At 38.8% G+C, this 17814-nt stretch overlaps 2 protein-coding genes across 6 annotated transcripts in view; one reads left to right on the plus strand and one right to left on the minus strand.

The window, feature by feature from the left end:
- Positions 1-7699, plus strand: ARMC10 (armadillo repeat containing 10). Its single transcript, XM_068189633.1, has 6 exons — positions 1-634; positions 1791-1936; positions 3064-3198; positions 4466-4642; positions 5660-5731; positions 6921-7699. Exons 1-6 carry the CDS (start codon positions 16-18, stop codon positions 7170-7172), a joined length of 1401 nt encoding a protein of 466 aa, XP_068045734.1. The 5' UTR covers positions 1-15; the 3' UTR covers positions 7173-7699.
- NAPEPLD (N-acyl phosphatidylethanolamine phospholipase D) overlaps positions 6923-17814 on the minus strand; it is a 24089-nt gene continuing 13197 nt past the window's right edge. For 3 of the 5 annotated variants that reach the window (XM_068189630.1, XM_068189632.1, XM_068189631.1), the window contains exons 3-5: positions 13309-13955; positions 12285-12399; positions 9968-11041 (exon numbers count right to left, since the gene is read on the minus strand). In XM_068189630.1, coding sequence (XP_068045731.1) covers positions 10913-11041; positions 12285-12399; positions 13309-13955 — 891 coding nt within the window. In that variant the 3' untranslated portion in view covers positions 9968-10912. Of the gene's footprint in view, positions 7126-8450; positions 8538-8632; positions 8737-9967; positions 11042-12284; positions 12400-13308; positions 13956-17814 lie in introns of those variants that run through there. The other 2 variants (XR_010998957.1, XR_010998956.1) reach the window with 2 other exon arrangements.

The raw sequence follows: 17814 nt of genomic DNA on the forward strand, positions 1-17814 counted from the left end.
GCGAGGGGACCCTTCATGGAGGAAGGCGGAGGATGGTTCCCTGCCACAGATGTTACCGGGGCACTTTGTGGTACCGGGGCTCCAGTGGGACCAGGCTGCCGACCGCCTGGACACGCAGGGGGTGGCGGAGGGCCAGGGGCGGCGGTCGCCCACTTTGGGGATGATGCGCCCCAGCCAGGGGCTGCCGTGGCGCACGACCGCGCTTCCCGCCAGGGGGCCGCCTCCCCGAGCGGGAAGCCTGTTTCGGAACGCGCTGCGGGACCGGGCCGGCCGGGAGCGCGGCTGACTCCTTCCTGTAAAGCACAAACTGCAGCGCATCGTTGTCACGCAGCGGCAGAGCCTCTCCCGCGCCCCGCACACGGAGCCGTGGGCTCGGCATCCCTGCGGCACCTCGGGCGCAGCCCCCGCGCCCAGGGCCCGAGGGAAAGGCAGAGCCGCGGCCGAGCCGCGCCGGATGGGGCGGTGGCTTCCGCGGGCGACGCAGCCGCGGCCGGGGCGATGTGGGAGCCGCGGGGCGCGGCGGTGAGGGCGGCGGCGGCGGCGGCCCTGCTGCTCGGGGCCGGGGCCTGCTACTGCCTATGGCGGCTGGCGGCGGGCGGGCGGCGAGCAGCGGCCAGGCGGAGCCCGCCGGCAGGTGAGGGCAGGGCAGGGCGGGCCTCGCCCCTCCGGTGTGCGGCGGGGCCGGGGAGGCTCCGCGGGGCCCGGGGGCTTCCCAGCCCGCGGCCCTGCAGCGCGGCTCGGGGCCCGGAGGTGCCACAGTCCTGCCTACCGGCCCTCCACAGCCGTGCGGCGATTTGGAGCACTCTGGAGCATGGTTTATTTGTAGAAAAGCCTTTTTTTTTTTTTTTTATTTATGCCCCAAAGCGTACTTCTGATCAGTGTGTTTTCTTACGTTATTGCAGTTGTGTTCCCCCTATAATTCAAAGATAAGTGGAGTGTTTAGACGAGGATGAAAAACTATTTTGAAGTGAGCTCTTGAATCATCATAATTAACTTTTTTTTTTTTTTTCCCCCTAAAGAATACTGTAGTGTTTGCCTGGTCAGTTGTTCGAAGTAAAGCTGTGGAATTTAAAGCACTGTTAGCTTCTCAGAAGTCATCTCCAGTAAGCTATGACTAGTCCAGCAGCCATAGATTGGGTCTCATGGCTCTCCAGCTCGCTAAATAATTCTGCCTCCAACCTGGCTGAAAATGGTCTTTGATAACATTTGTTGCCCCTTTATAAAGGTCAGGTACTCCATAACATCATCCTGAGTCAGAAGCAGCCTTCCTCCGTTGTTTTGAGTAATGCCATTGATTAGCAGAGTTCCTAACATCATGGCTGTTACTTTGTCAAAGGACCTCAGCATACTAGCAAAGTGTCACTATTAGAATTTCTGGAAGTAGTAGTCTGTAAACTGGAAGTTTTGTTTCCTACAGTGCCCAGACAGATTTCCACATTTCATTTTGAGGACACAAAAAAGCCCCCCAAACCATGTTTGGTGAATATTCCTAATAATTTTGTAGAGGAAATTTGCTATTGATTAACCAGGAAGTAATGCACCTCATCCTCTAATTGTGTGTTCCTTTTATTCTCCACCTTCAAAAGAGGTAATTAGAGGACTCAGGAAAAGGATGGAAATCTTAGTGTCATAAAACAGTCTTTTTACCATGAGATGATGATTGGGCACAACATTAGAACAATATGTCCTACAACTGAGAGCTAAATTTCAGCTTTGTAAAAAACATTAAGTAGCAACTAAGTGAAATGTCTCAAACTTAGTATCAAGTATTTAATTTCTAAACATTGCAGACAGCAGTCCTCCAGTGTCAACCCATACCTTGGATGTGGATGCTCTACAGAAACTTATTCATTTGCTCCAGGCCACAGATGATCCATTAATTCAAGAGCAAGCTTTAATCACTCTCAGCAACAGTGCTGCCTTCTCTGTAAATCAAGTGAGTATTGTTCTGTAGAAAACAACAATGTCCAATGCCAGCCAGTCTGGCAGAGGAGAGCTGCTGTTTTGCTAAAGAGTGACACAGGACTCAAAGCTAGGACAGCTTGTGCTCTAAAATCCATTTAATTTCTTGCCTTAATTTCTGCTGGCCCAAATAATATAATTCACCAGCTTCACAGAATGTATTGAATTATAATGTTTGGACCACTTAAAGTCCATACAGAGTCCTGCACTTCAAAAGTGCTGTAAATATATCTTTTGTTGCTTAAAATTATGTAATGTTAATGAAAGGGTTGAATACTAGGTTAAATACTTTCTGGTTCAGATCTAAACTTTAGTGAGATAAACTATATTTTTTGCCACTCACAAAGTTATGTGCTGTTTGCACATTAGCAATTTTACAACTATTGAGGCATCTCCAAATCATTTGGACATAGAATGCAGAAAAACTTTGAGCTGGATGCCAATTTTCATGCCTTTTTAATAGTTTAACATCCAAGGTCCCACCCTTTTTGCTACTTACAACAGCTGTCTATTCTGGCTTCTCAAAATGGCTTTCTTAATATAAATCTCTTAGAACAGAATGCAGCTGGAGCATAAAGCTCACTGGTCCATTTTAATTTTTTTTAAGAGCAGTATTTTTTTTTTTAAGATGGTTACAGTCTAAGTGAGAAATATTAAAACAGTAATAAAAACAAGTGTAATGGAAAAAGTTTCAGAACCTCTAATAATATGAAGCTACCTCTTGAAATTCTGTCCTGTTCAGGCAGGACTTTTAGGTACTGCAATCTGTCTCAGTTGTTCTATTAACTCATTATCAAGTAATTTCCTTTTATTCTTTATAATGTAAAATGCTTTAAGCATGATTTGCCGACCAGATTTTAAAAGCAAAGGTGATGTGCCATTGTCAAATAACAGCAACTAATACTTTTGTTCCTAAGCAGGACCCTTCTCAATTTCAGTAAAGCAATAAAGCAGTATCTGCTAACACTCTTTAAACAGAGCAGTCAATTCTGAATTCTTCGTTCACATACTTAATTTTTGTCAATATGGAGACATTGAGGGAATGCTTCAGCATTTAAATTGAATTTTTAAAAATCCTATTAAATATCTTCTATATTTCAGGATATAATCCGAAATTTGGATGGTCTTTCTGTTATTGGAGGGATGCTCTCTAACTGCGTTCCCAGAGTTAAAGAAAAAGCACTAAATGCACTTAATAATTTGAGTATGAATATTAAAAATCAGGAAGAGATACAGGTAAGATTCTTAATGGGAAAAACCAAAGTAACCAAGGCAAAGAGATAGTCTAGGTCCTTCAGCATATTTGTTAAATACAAGCCAGAATGCCAAAATGCTTTGATGATAGACATTCAAGTCAGCAGATCTGAATGACTGAAAGGATAACTTAGAAATGCATTGCTTCACTGGCATTTAATTTTAAAATAAAATACAGGAACCTATGCAGTTTGTGTTCGGCATTCACAAAATACTATTAAACAGAGATTGTGCTGCTAAGATGATAGCAAAACCATGTGAGGTAAGATGATTTCCAAACATGCCTGGAACATCACCAGTGGCTGTTTAACAGAATGGATTGCAGATTGAACTTGCCAGGACTCCTTAGGTGAGGGTGAAGAAAAAAGTAATTGAGCCCTTGGGTTTGTATGAGACAAATTTTTCAGGTGATACTTCCATCTTAAGAGAAAAGTCTGTATAAGTTATAACAAGTTCCTCTGGTAAATACAGTACATGCTATGGATACCAAGGACTAAACATCAAGAAAAAAGAAATCTGATTAATCAATAGATCAAGAAGTGTCAAGTGGTGAGCTGAGGTAGATTTGAAGACTTTTACTAGTTTGTTTAGTAGCTTGATAAAAGGTAGTGTGACTGCATGTGGTAGTTTGCAATGTCTTTAGCAATAGGCAGTTTTTATTAAGTAGTGCTTGTCAATATTTGACTAGGTGTATAAGTACAAAATAACTCCTTTGGTAAGGGTAAATTATTTTTTTTTCCTCAGTTAGGACTCCAAGATTTGTTGTATACTGTCATCCAGAAGAAAAATTGGTAAAAACAGTAGTTAATGTCAGTTGTCATTGCTGTTCCCACAGTGTGCTCCGGTAAATGCACCACATGGTTGGGAGAAAGGATTTAATTTCAAAGCTTGTCCTTAGCTTGTTCTCAATATTTAAGATGTTAGTTACTTATAAGTGATTTTTAAAGCAACTCCTTAAAGCAGCTGTATCACTTCTGAGATGGAGACAAAGCAATTTAAGTTTTCAGAGCAAGGTATGTTTCAGGAAGATTAGTGAGCATAATGCTGTATAGTCTGCTTCTATCATGACACTAGAATGTTTGAAATACTCAAAACAAAAACATGCTTGTTTCTAACAACCTTTGCCATTCAGCCAGCAATGTTCAGGAAGTATTTATGTTACTGTAGCTAGGCCATTGATACTATTTGTGACAGAAAATATGCTTTTATTAAAAGCGATTCTCTCTTTATTCCCTCCCCATTTCCCCAGGTATTTATTACACAAGTTTGTAGGACTGTTGAGTCAGCTCCCCTGAACTCTGATGTGCAGCTAGCTGGACTCAGGCTGTTGACAAATATGTCTGTTACCAGTGACTACCACCAAAAGATGATAAACTCAATTCCATGCTTTCTTCATTTGCTTTCAGAAGGAACTGAAAGGACACAGGTACTGTGTAGTGTTATTTTTACAAGCCATTTTTGAAGCTGCTTTGCTTGCCTTGTTTTTTAACGTTTTGGTTAAATGGTTTAGACTGTGCTAAGAAAAAACAAATATTCATTAATGATAACAGATTTTATGTACTAAAATATGGATCTATATTAGTTTCACAATATAAATTCAAAAACAGCGGAGGGAAGGGAATCTTGGTAGTGGAACCATCAAGCTACGGCTCTACCAAAGCAGGGCAGGGTGCACTGTGATTGCCCTGTGCCTTTGCCATAGCAACTCCAGAATTCTCTTCTGCTCTAAACATTGCTACTGCATCACAGAGCAAGGAGAACCGGCATGGGAAAGGCTTCACTGATGCATGAATCTCTGTAGGGAAACATGCCAAGCAGTGATCCTAAGTTATGGACTTTAGTTCCGTTATGCTTATGACACCTCTGGCAACCTTAGTGACTGCAAGTGGAAAATGTGCTTATTTTTGACTTACTGTAATACTGAAACGAGCTTCAGTTAGGGACCAAACTCAGCTTTTATTCAAGATGTTGTGGTACCATCAGTGTATGTGGTTGCTTTATCAGATCTAAACCACTTTTCCAAAAAACACATTTCCACAAAACATAACACACCTATTGTACTTAAGTACAGGAAGTAATATAGTCTTTTCCTAGTATTTAAAGACTAGCATCACAAGGTCCAAGAAAGCACAAAGTTGTATTTGTATATGCTTCAGATAATTTTAAATGCAGTACTTAACCATCTTCTTTGTATTTTAAAAATATTCTGCATTTGGCCTACTGGGATTCATGTATGGGTCTTGCCTTATTTTGATGTTTAAGTCAATCTGAAGTTGCTTCTAACATGTCTATACCTTGGTTTTCCCTATACCAAAATACTCAAGATATTGGTTAACCCATTTTGCCTTTTCCTCCCCAAGTCAACTTTGACACTATTGATACCCATTACAGCTTTACTTACTGTTTTGGAGCTTTTAATGAACTTAAACATTCCTCACTTCAGATTCAGGTTTTGAAAGTACTTGTGAACTTATCTGCAAACCCAGCCATGACAATACATCTTCTCAGAGCTCAAGTAAGGTTCTTGCTGTTTCATTTTATTTTTAGCATACATACATGTGTACCAGATAAAATATTGCATGCACTAGAAAAATTTTAATGTATTAGAAATATATATGCAATTCCAGAATAAATTCTAGACACTGCTTGGTTAAAATCAGTAGCTAAGTGCACATTCTTTCAAGGGTGGGCTTTATTCCAGAGGGTAGTATAATACAGCTACTGTACTTGGAGAAGGAGAGGCATGGGACCTGTGCACTTTGAGACAATTGCTTGTACTTCCTGTGTACTATTCCAAATAATCAATGATAACTTGCAGAAGCCTGTTCTAACCTTCCCTTTCCACCAAAGGGGTAATACCATGAACTTCAGTTTGTATTATGTAAAAGGAACCCAAAACTTCATTTCCAGACATAGAGTCAGTGTATGGATTGAAAACCATCAAATAGAACTGTAAATGATCATTCTCAACTGCTGTTTCTATAGGCAACATACTGGACCAAACCCAGCCAAATTCCACTGGAATCCCCACTGCTTTATTCAAATGCAGCAATAAAACTGTTGCCTCTAAGTGAACTTTCCCTGTGCATTTACTTATTTCTTCATGGAGAAATTTGTGTGACATTTGCTGTGTTGGCCTTGGCACACAGGTTTCTTTCAGTTTCAGTTCCTCACAAAGTTAGGGGCTGGAATGGTGCTGCATCCTCATCCCCCTCACCTGAGTAACTTCCTTAAAACGTGCAATGGCTTTTATTTGTGAGCTATCTGCCACAAGCAAAGCTAGTCTAATGCTGTCTTTTCATTATTCAAACAAGGTTAGTGTAGCTAAATATTCAGTTCTCTGTTTAGTGTATAATTTTTTTCATTTATCAGATATGCTAACAAAAACATTCAGGGCAAAATCAATGTGGCTGAGAAGGAAAGCAGACCGTCTCTTCCAAATGGGAATTTTCCAGACAGCCACATTGTGGAGATTGAAAATGCAAAACATTTATTAGCCCACTGCTGCACAGGCCAGTCTTTTCTAAAGAGAAAATGTGCACACTGTGCAAGTTTCTGACAGGAGTTCACAGCATACTGGGATTTCACACAATTTCTGGTTTAGATGGTTCAGGTGCAGAGTTTTTTCCATTTTCTGAAATTTGATTTAGTTACACCTACTTACTGCTGGTGATAAAGTATGGACTATTTCTTCAATATCCTAGGTGCCATCACTGGTGTTACTTTTTGACAACTGTGTAAACAGAGATATTCTGGTTCGAGCCCTGGCATTTGCAGCAAACTTGAAAAAGAACATGAATGATGAAGAAGGCACCATGATTGAGGAATACAGTGAAAACTCAATTTTCTTCACACTCTGCAGGGACTCTGCCCCATTCGCTCAGAGACTGGCATCTTTGCTGCATCACCCTGACACAGAAGTGAAAGAACAAGTTGTGAGAATATTAACACAATAGTGTTGTTTTCTTAAAACAGACTGACCTGATGAAAATATCTAATCTTGGCAATGCTAACGTAAAAAAGTCTGCAACAAGTAAACAATACAGCAATGGAGAAAAAAAACCCTAAATACTATCATTTTAATAGGCACAAATTAGTTACTACAAAAGAGAATGCCGTGTATTTATACAGAGAGCATAACATATTTTTTACAAGCAAGAGAAAAGCAATAGCTTTATTACTGATAAACCACTGCACAGTTCCTACATTTGTGCAATGGGGGCAAATGGTTTAAAACATGAAAACATGTATATGTAAAATGAACATTTTAAATGGCTGAGTGAAGTGAATGAAAATATCCTTTGCAATGTCAAAGACCTTTTTTTACTCTAAGTACTTAGAGCTGTTGAATAAATACCTTGTTAGAATTGTGCATTAAAGATTTAGCAATTGGAGATAAGGCATTTATATTTTATTAGTCTACCTATGAAAATGGTACATTTGAATCTTAAAAATAATAACAAATAAAAACAATACCAGACTATCATTGGCTTCCTATAGAATTAATATCTTCAATGAAAGCTGCATAATAAATTCATCAAACCTAGGTTTTTTTCATTGTACCTGTATGGAATTTATTCTTAAACTCCATTTTTGTATGCTTAGTATATCCACTCCATTTAGCCAAACTGCAGTGCAATTAACCACAACTGTGAAAGGTTTCTACACTTGAACAAAAATTGAAAGAATTTTATATTGCTTTAAAATTGTCACTTTAGGGAAAGTAGACATATTTTAAAAAGTATTTTATTAGGAGTTAAGGATTATCTGCAACTGCAATTCAGCATTCTCATTCTTATTAAAAAAGTCTACAGGAGCAGTATCATACACATTTTTACAAAAGCTTCCAATTCTGTAGCTGCCCTTGGGCTTCCTTTCCTTGGATATCTTTACTACTTTTTTTTCTGCAACTGGAGCATCACTGGAATGAATGAGTGCTTCTGCAGAATTAGCCCCCATAAAGTTTTAGTCAGCAACCCAGCATTAATTCAAAATGAAGTGGATCTATATAAACATCACTGTAAAAGAACCTGAACAGAGTTTCATTGATGATCAGAAAACATACTGGGAAATTCTTCTAAAACCAAACTACTAAAAAACTTCCACTACAGAGAAACTAAGAAAGGTGTCAGATGTAAAGGCTAGGAATGTTTTCCACTTTGTTCCATTTTTAAGAGAACTGTATCACCTAAACTGTTATCAAGTGCTTCATCTTTCTAATTTAGTATACTCACTCTGCTCTTACGAAAACATTACTATCTTCTCTTTCTATAATGCAATAGGGACTTGTTTTCAGAAGGTCACTTTGGAAATAGCTAAAACTGCAAGAAAAATATGACCTTGAAACTGTGACACACCCATGCCCTGATCAATACAAGGCGTATCTAATTTATCCCCGTAGGTAGTTTTAACTCACCAGGAATACAGTTAACGCAGAAATAGAAGTTGGCATGATTCCCAGTCAGAAACTTGACAATTGCTGCATTGACAGTGAACTTCCTTTTCTCCATCCCACTGCTCCTAAAACACTGTACAGTTTGTAATAAACAAGTTACATTGCAATCACTTAATGTTTTGCAACTTTTTGTAGATTTAATGTTTTCTGCTACTGAATTTGACTAAGAAAAATAAAGACTAAGCCAGACAGTAAGAATTTACCCACTCTCCTTTCCTGACAAGACATTAAGACCAGTCTGTTCTAGGTATAGCTGATACATGGTTTCTTAAGCTCAACAACAGAGATGTCTAGATGTCCCTTTCCAAGTTCTCCAACCTAAAAATAAGTTTTTCAAGTACCATCTTTTTGATAGAGTTGATCTCTTATCCATTGCTTTGACAGAAACAAGTGACCTTTTCTAAAAATACATGAGAACTTACTACAGTGTTGTCTCAGTTTTCTTTTTCTGGTCTAGAAAGAACTATTTTTAAATGCTTTCTTCATAGAACAATGCTATTGAGATGTTTAAATCATGCAAGACTTTCCAATGTGCCTTTATGCAAAGATGTCTCATTTTTTATCACCCACCTCACACCCTTGGTGGAATCTTATCAGCACCAAGCAAAACATAACGGCCACCATTCTAGGAACAAATGCTGTGAATTAGCAGATCCAAAATAAAACATGTCATTACTGACATTTAGTTTCTGATCCATGTAACTCAGTATATTTCTGCTCTGTGGCTGCTTAGCTAGGCATTCTGTATTTTAGTTTCACTCCTTCTGAAGTACATAATTTTACAGAATAACCTACTGATGATTATAAAAACAGGAAAACAGCCCGTAACAAAACCAACCTTAATCTTAAACTTGTCCTTCAAAGTACTCAAAACTTCTTGCAGCTTGATGTCCTCCACAAAATTACAAACAGGTAACATACATTGTATCACCCAAGCTGTGATTGAAACTGCTGTGTAAATACAAGAGACTCATCTGAAACACCCCCAACACTGAATAACACGGTAGTTTTAATCCAGTTTTGATAACGGTCTACAGTTAAAAGATTATATCAGTTGTTCCTACCATGAAATCTTATTAACTGGTTTTAATTAGTTGCCAGAAATTCATGCCTTTAAATAATGTCTTTTTTATATATATTTATCTTTGTGGGATAGGAAAATAAAATGTACAGCAAGAGAAAAAAAAAAAAAAAAAAAAAAAAAAAAACCAAACCAACCCATATATCCCACAGACCAAAAGAAATCATAAATAAAACATGATTTGCCAATGAAATTATGAAGGAGAATAACAACGCTTTTTATGGGCAACAATAGGCTTTAATTCTGTAAATTAGCAAGACAATTTGATACAGACACATTTGGCCAAGTTTTATAACACTGAACAATGTTGTAATCTCATTCAACTTTAAAATTATAGGGAAGCTATTAGAAAAAATACCACAGCCCTTGTTTAACACTTTCTGCTGGGAAAAAAAAAAAGGTACTTAAAAAAAGGCTGAGTTAATGCAAGGACAAGTGACATTAAGAGGTTTTTCCACTTCATGTGCTGCAGTTGATACATTCAGACTAACTTAAAAACACAGACAAAACAATAAAAGTGTGCAGATATTCTGGCCAGCAGTTAGTTTTACACATCCATGATGCAATATTAAATTATCTCTTTTATTAAAAGGCACATTTCTTTGATGTAAAATTCAGCTTTTGTGGTTCATTACTACATGAAAATGAAGAGTGAAACAATTTTACCATGCTTGTGCTTTAACAACAGAGCTGTATTGGAAGACTTCACCCCACAAAACATACAGTGAAGCTGTATGAAGCTTGTACATCAAGGTACAGGGCATAACCTGAAGACTAACACGTGGGAGATGACAGTCTAACAATGAATAATTCAAGTCAGCCATTAATCCTAAGAATATCTTCTGTGCTGAAGTTATTGCTGCTGCAGGTAAGATGAAGAGTTTAAAAATAATTTTTTTAATCAGTGGTGTACATCAGAGCAAGTTATTCCCAGACAACACTTAATATATAAACCTCTTTTAGATCACCTCTCTAATTATAAACAATGTAACTAGTAAAATTTGTCATGAAATTGGTATGCAAGCTTTAGTTCTGAAACTGACAAACCTGGCATTTAGAAATCCAATTCAATCTCAAAAATCTATTGTGTACATTATGTTAGTATTGTAACATTAATTGCTAGTTCAAATCAAACAGGGCTTACAAGAACTGACACTGTTTCAGTTTCCAAATTGGTCATTTGTATTCAAATTCCGTGATTCTCCATGGCGTAAGACAAAGAAGTCATCTTTTTTCAAGCCATATCTTTCAAGAGCTTCATTCAATTTAACCGGAGGATCCAAGTAATACTGAAAAAAAAAAGAGAAAAGTATGATGGAAAAGATACCACTGTAACATTTTTGAAGGGAAAAAATCTCTAAAAAACAGGGGGAGGAGGAGGATATTTGCCAAATTAAAATGTTTGGGTTCATTTGAAGTTTTTGAACGACAAGAACGCTGATTTGCAGCTGCAGAGTAACTAGCAAGGCTCAACTTGTCAGCCCCAAGTCGGTCGCCTTAACGCAGCAATAGATCCCTTCGGGGGAAGCGCTGGCCGCCGGCAGCTGGCGCTTTGCCTCGCTCTGTAAACCCGCGCTGTCAGCGGTCCTGTCTGAGCGTTCCAGCAGTGCGGCCCCCCTCAAGCTACGGTGTATTTGATACGTTTCTGAAAGGCATTGTCAAGGAGTAACCATCTATTTTTGTGCTCCTATACACAGTAACATTTGTACCACAGGCACTAGTAACACAATTTATTGGAAACACTGCAGACGGAAATGTTCTATCCACGCATCACATCCTATGCTCCCTCCATGCACAGACAGGACAGAACATTTGACAGATCAGGTAATGACACTATCAGGAATGAATTATGAGATAAAGTAGTGCAACTGATGCAAAAACAAAGTTGAAAAACAGCTACCAGACAATATCAAAACAAATACAGATACTTCCTATTCATTGCACTTTCAGTTGCTGTGGAAGTATCTAGGTAACTTTTTTAGATCTGTGGACTTGGGGGAGGGGTGCAGAGGGAAATAAAACATTAAAAACACATTAAAAACTCAGAATAACTCTTTTTTTTTGTATTCTTTCTGGTTTTAACTTTGAATCAACTATTAAAAATACTATTTATATATTTAGTGGACAGACATAATAAATACTGTATTGACCTACAGGCATGCAGTTCTTACTATCTCCAAGTGATGAACCACTCAGTTTGTTTTTATTAGTGCATAACGTAATCATAACACTGCATAATACTGCATGTGTCCTCAGCTGTTATGTTTCTCAGCATTTGGATATCAGAAATCCTCCACATTTGCTTCAATAACTCTGTACTTTCTTAACTATGGAAATATTTTGTGTAATTGGTTATGAAAAGCTAAGCATTGTTTTGAACAGCAGTATAGAGAGTAACAACTTTTCACTAATACAAAGTTCACATTTTAAGTTTACATTTACAGATATGTAAGTTAAACTGCACAAGCAAAGCTTCAGTAATGACTGTCTAGTCCTTGGAAATCTGAACTCATGTTTAGTGTTGCAATTTACCTCATTTGCTAAAGCAAAGGTCCCCCAGTGAATTGCTACAGACTTCTTTGCTTGAACATCAATATGGATTCTTACTGCTTCTTCAGGATCCACATGCTGGTATTTCATAAACCACCTATCAAAACAAAGAAGTACTTTTTTGTGTCACCTAATCCAGTGCAAGATTTCTCCTTTACTGCCATTGCAAAGAATAAAAAGAATTATCTGCTCACCTAATCAAAAAAATCGTAAGCATGTATACCTGGACAACATACAGAACACTCAAGATCAGGAAACTAACGTACACAAACATACCCATCAAACAGCAGTTCATTAATTGTACTCTTTTTGGAAGGATTTTTTCTTATCTCTATTTTCAATAGGTTAAGGACATATTATTGGTGCCTTGAGGCATTAGGGCTGAAACTTTAAAGCCATCCCTGAAAAAATTTGGTGCTAGCAGTACACACCAAAAAGTGTGTGCTTCAGAGATAGTCCAGGGGAACAGGCAAAACAGAAGAGAGAACTTGGCAATTTTTGAAAGATAATGAATTTTTACCATGCTATTTGGATTCCCATCTTTTTTTCTCAGCCCATACATGCTTTTCTTCCAGCACTATATGAGTACTATTGTCTAAATGTTTTCTCCAAAAGGAGAAAAGTTATCTCTCCTGAGCAAACAGATTTTTCATACTCTACAACAAGTCATCTTTGTCTCCAGATAAGCTGTAAAACCAGGGTAAACACGGAAGGAAGAGAAAAATGCAGCAAATGACATACACTGGAATGGGCTGGATGAAATTGTGCTGTTTCAGAAAAAAAAAGGCACAGAGTAATTCCAGATTTTTACTCAATATTTTTAAGGGAAGAAAGACAGCAGCACATCCCTGCTGTCCTTTAGTCTGAAGAAAAACTCTCCAAAAACATCAAATATACACATACTTTTTAATAAAGTACACCTACAGTTTTAACTTCTGGGTGTATTTTTTTTGTCATCAGTACACAGTTTCATTTATGTATATTGCTCAAACTCTGATTTTCCTACCTTGGCTCATATGCTCCAATGGGGATGGCTGCAAGATCAAAAGGTCCAAACCTTTTACCTATTTGTTCAAAAGCAAAACAATACCCCGTATCTCCTGCAAAGAAAAACCTATTCCAAGGTCCCAAGACAGACCAGCTGCCCCAGAGAACCTTGTTATCATCTGTCACAGTCCTTTTGCACCAATGTTGGGAAGGGGTGAAGACAAAAGTTACTGCGTCATGACCAGGGACACAGTTCTCCTCCCACCAATCCAGTTCAATCACATTCTCACAACCACATCTCTGCATCCACTGCAGGAGCCCCAGGGGCACAAACCAGCGCAGCTCGCTCCCGAAGCGTTCGTTCAGGCTGGCCACAGTGTTGTAGTCCAGGTGATCGTAGTGGGTGTGGCTGATCAACACCGCGTCTATCTTGGGCAGCTGCGCTACTGTGCACGGAGGCCCTCGGAAGCGCTTGGGACCCAACAGCTGAATAGGGGAAGCTCTCTGGCTGAAGATTGGGTCAGTAAGAAATACAAGTTCATCCATTTCCACCATAACTGTGGCATGTCCCAGCCATGTGACTCGCATACCAGCTCCTGTCTTCCCAGCATCTTCTGGTGTTTGAACAAAATAAGGTTGTAACACTGGGAGTTCTTTGTCGAGTTCCTGGCAAAAAAAAGAACACAATATGCACAAGAGATTTCAGAATGTACTTGGCCATGGAACAAAAACTGTATACAAGGCACAAATCTATACAGTCAAGACTTGTACTTTATTTATGCTTTTATGCAGAGAACTGCAGCACACACCAGATGCCTTTTTCATGTCCATTTTACCAGCTGCTTCCTCCTAATTTAAGTTTAGGGTTTTGCAACATTTACACTTCTCTATCCAGAAAGAGAAGAGAGTATCCCTTCAAGCCAGCAGACCTGATACAGTCTGGAGGCATTGCAATGAAAGCACTGCAAGGCAGTAACAGCATCCTGGGAAGGGATTCCTCCGCCTGAAAAAGAATATGTATATACACACACAGTGTTATTTAACAAATACTCAAGTTTAGCTTGTGCAACTAAATGATGCATCCTCTTAAGTCCTAGCATAAGTAAGTCACAGATGAAAGAAAATGCCACGTTCCCCAGTCACACTCCACAAAAGCTCTGCTAGCTTTTATCAGGCCCTCTCTCTATCCATCCTCATTACATCTAGAAGTAGCACAACACAAAGGTTAACTTCACTTGGCTAATGTTACCTATTACAATTCTGCCTTCCCATCCTGCCAAGAATTTAATGAACATTCATAAAAACAAAATCATTTTTAAGATAAACCTTAAAATACTTAGATACACTTGGTTATGAAAAGGTTCCCCCACCTCCTCTCTTATTCCAGCTTGACAAGATTAGCAGTCCCTACTTGAGTATGACAGGTCAGAAAACTGATCTGGCTGAGCACTAATCCAGAGGTAAAAAATACACAGCTCTAATTTTGATTGGCACCAATTTGACTCTGTGTGTATCCTCAAGCTGGCACAAAGGAGGCCATGGCTGTACATTACCTACTGAAACTCACTGCCCAACCACCACTCATTCTCTCATTTTGAACCAGAGTTATGCTCTTCACTGCAGGTCGGTTGAAGTGCTAATGCAGAAGTTTTGTATGCAATAAATAAGAGCTTTCCTATTAAAAAAAAAACAAACAACCAAAGAGTCTTCTCAGAATTTCTGACCATCTCCAGTTTAGCCACAATGTGGCTAAGGCTCTCCTCCCAAACACTTATGGTCCAAACTCCTCACTTTGCTTTAGAAGAATTTTCATGTGCTGGGGCAGCTTCTAGACTCCTGACACTCTTCTCCCTCATAATCACAAATGTCTCAGCACTTTTGGTTCCAAGTCAAGTTCTGCCTGCTGTGGTTGCAGCTCTCATTCTCTCAGCCTAGCACAGATTAGCACTATCAGTGCGTTTATACAGAGCTGATCTTGTGCTCCTTTAAAAGTCCAGCTGATGCTGTGACAGTTCAGGACTCCAGGAGTTGCCTTGCTAAACCAGTCCTGACAGCTTCAGGGAAGTTACTTTCTCCACAATATTTTATTGATTTGGAAGGCATATGTTGGGAAAAACAAAGCATGCACATCTCCATCCCCGTGCAATTCTGCTGTAAATAATAAAATATTAATGAAATTGCTTTTTCTGAGAGCTAATGGACAAGACATGTTTACTGAAGAAGTTTCATTACTGTCTCCAGGAATGAGAAATAGATAACCCCCTATAAAGCTGAATATAAGGTTAGTACAATTCAATCCACTAGTTCATACAAGAAAAGTAGGAATCTTAGACTAAGATAAATGGCTGCTTCACCAAGAACGAAGCCATCATTTTCTTATTTCTATTTCATTCTAAGTAAATGAGAACAACATTGGCCACAGAAACCTGAACCACAGAAGTGTTATACTGTGATACTTCAATTTAAAAAAAAGAAAGATACACAAAACTAACATAATACTCAAAAATGGAAATTAGGACAAACCAACAAATTACATATGGTTCAGTCAACAAATGAGATTATATCAAAGAAATAAAACTCAGATATGGAACTGAATGAATAAGTTCATAATGCAATTTAGGTCAGTATATTTTTTATGGAAAGTGTTCTTTTTAAGTAGCTGGTTTTAGAGTTAGACTCCAAATTTTCTCAGAACTAAATTAATTCACTTATTTTTGCTGACGGCAGACTGATGTTTTAGCTATTGCTGAGCTGTGCTTACACAGAATCTCAGCCAGCTGACTGGGGCACACAAGAAGCTGGGAGGGACACAATTGGGACAGCTGACCCCAATCCATCAGAGAGATATCCCTTATCATATGATATTGCACCCAGCTGTAATATCTGGGGTAAGAAGGAAGAGGTGGGGGACATTCAGAGTGAATAGTGTTTATCTTCCCAAGTAACTGTTACATGGGATGCAGCCCTGCTTTCCTGGGGATGGCTGAACACCTGCCTGGCCATGCAAAGAGAACAAATTTCTTAGTTGGCTTGTGCATGCAGTTTTTGCTTTACCTATTGAACTTTCTTTATCTCAAATCACAAGTTATCTGATTTTTCCCCTTTCAATTCTACTGGGGTGCAAGCAGTGGGGGGTGGAAGTAAGCAGCTGGCTGGGACTTGATTGCCTAAAGCCACAACACATCTGCACTACTAATAAAGGCTTACAGGGATGTCGCTAGGACTGATGCTATCAAGTATTTAGAATAGTTGATTTAAAGGCAGCTATTCATACCATGAACTACTATTCATACCATGAACTGTACTAATCACAATAAAAGGCATTTGTAAATGCCTTGATGAACTAATCACTATAAAAGGCATTTGTAAAAGTCACACAGACAGGAAGACTGACAGAGAAGAGCATAGTCCAAACAATTGCTATCCTGATCTACTTAAATGAAATTCTGTGAACAAAGTTCAAGACAAACCAAGAGCACAAAGGCAGTGTAACTTGTGGATCCTGCACGGAGCATGTGCTCTCCAGGTTTGTGATACACAGGCCTCTGATCCAAAGCAATGATTCCTCAGAGGATGAGATTAGAAATCAGGCACGTTGCTGAGCTATCATGGTAAATCACATCAAAACATTACTTCTCAGTGCATGTGATTTATGCTTAGGGTTTTTTGGTTTTGGTTTTTTTTTTTTTAGTATTTTACAAAAGCACACCAAAATCCCCTTTTAAAGAAATACTCTACTCATAAGATTTCAAACTAAAACACAAATTCTCTTAGCAGTATACTTCACATGAAATACTTCAAACTCACACAACAGCACAGAGCAATATAATGAATGAAATATGTATCTTATGGAACTTTTATCCTGCTATAATACATTTTGTTCTGTCAGAGTAACCAGAAACATATTAAAACTAGAAGAATTATAACAGATTTTTGAAATACAGCAATTATGTCAAATCAGCTACCAACAGAAGTAAAATGTGCTTAATACTGTCTTATCTTCATTACTCAAGTAATACAAAAAATTCCTCCTGCTGTGTCCCTTCCCCCTCCCCGTTCTTCTTTCCCTCCTAATGCAAAGCAAGAAAAAACACATGACAGGCTTTGGTAAGACTAGCTGATTAGCTTGGGATTTTTGGCGCTTAGTGTATACTGGAATACCACAGGATTTACAGAAATGAGAACAATCTAAACTGCTGATCCAACAACTAATAATTAAAGATCCTCCAACAGCTCTGAACAAAGTTATTAATAAAGCCTGTAATGCAAATACAAGAAGTCCATGCATTCTGGATGCAGGCTCATTCTGAAGGCATGATTATAATACATATAGCTTTTCCACAGTGAAGCACAAGCACATATTCTGGATAATCTGCTCATTTTTACATACATAAAGCACTTGGTACAGATAAACTGAACCTGCCCAGCATAGCAGGGCATCACTAGGCTCACTCAATCTGGCAACTGAAGCAGGAGTCTGCTCAAAGGATGTGACATCTAGCAGCGATAAATAAAGTATGGAGCC

The sequence above is a fragment of the Anomalospiza imberbis genome, chromosome 5 (genome assembly GCF_031753505.1).
Source record: "Anomalospiza imberbis isolate Cuckoo-Finch-1a 21T00152 chromosome 5, ASM3175350v1, whole genome shotgun sequence".
NCBI classification, from domain to species: domain Eukaryota; kingdom Metazoa; phylum Chordata; class Aves; order Passeriformes; family Viduidae; genus Anomalospiza; species Anomalospiza imberbis.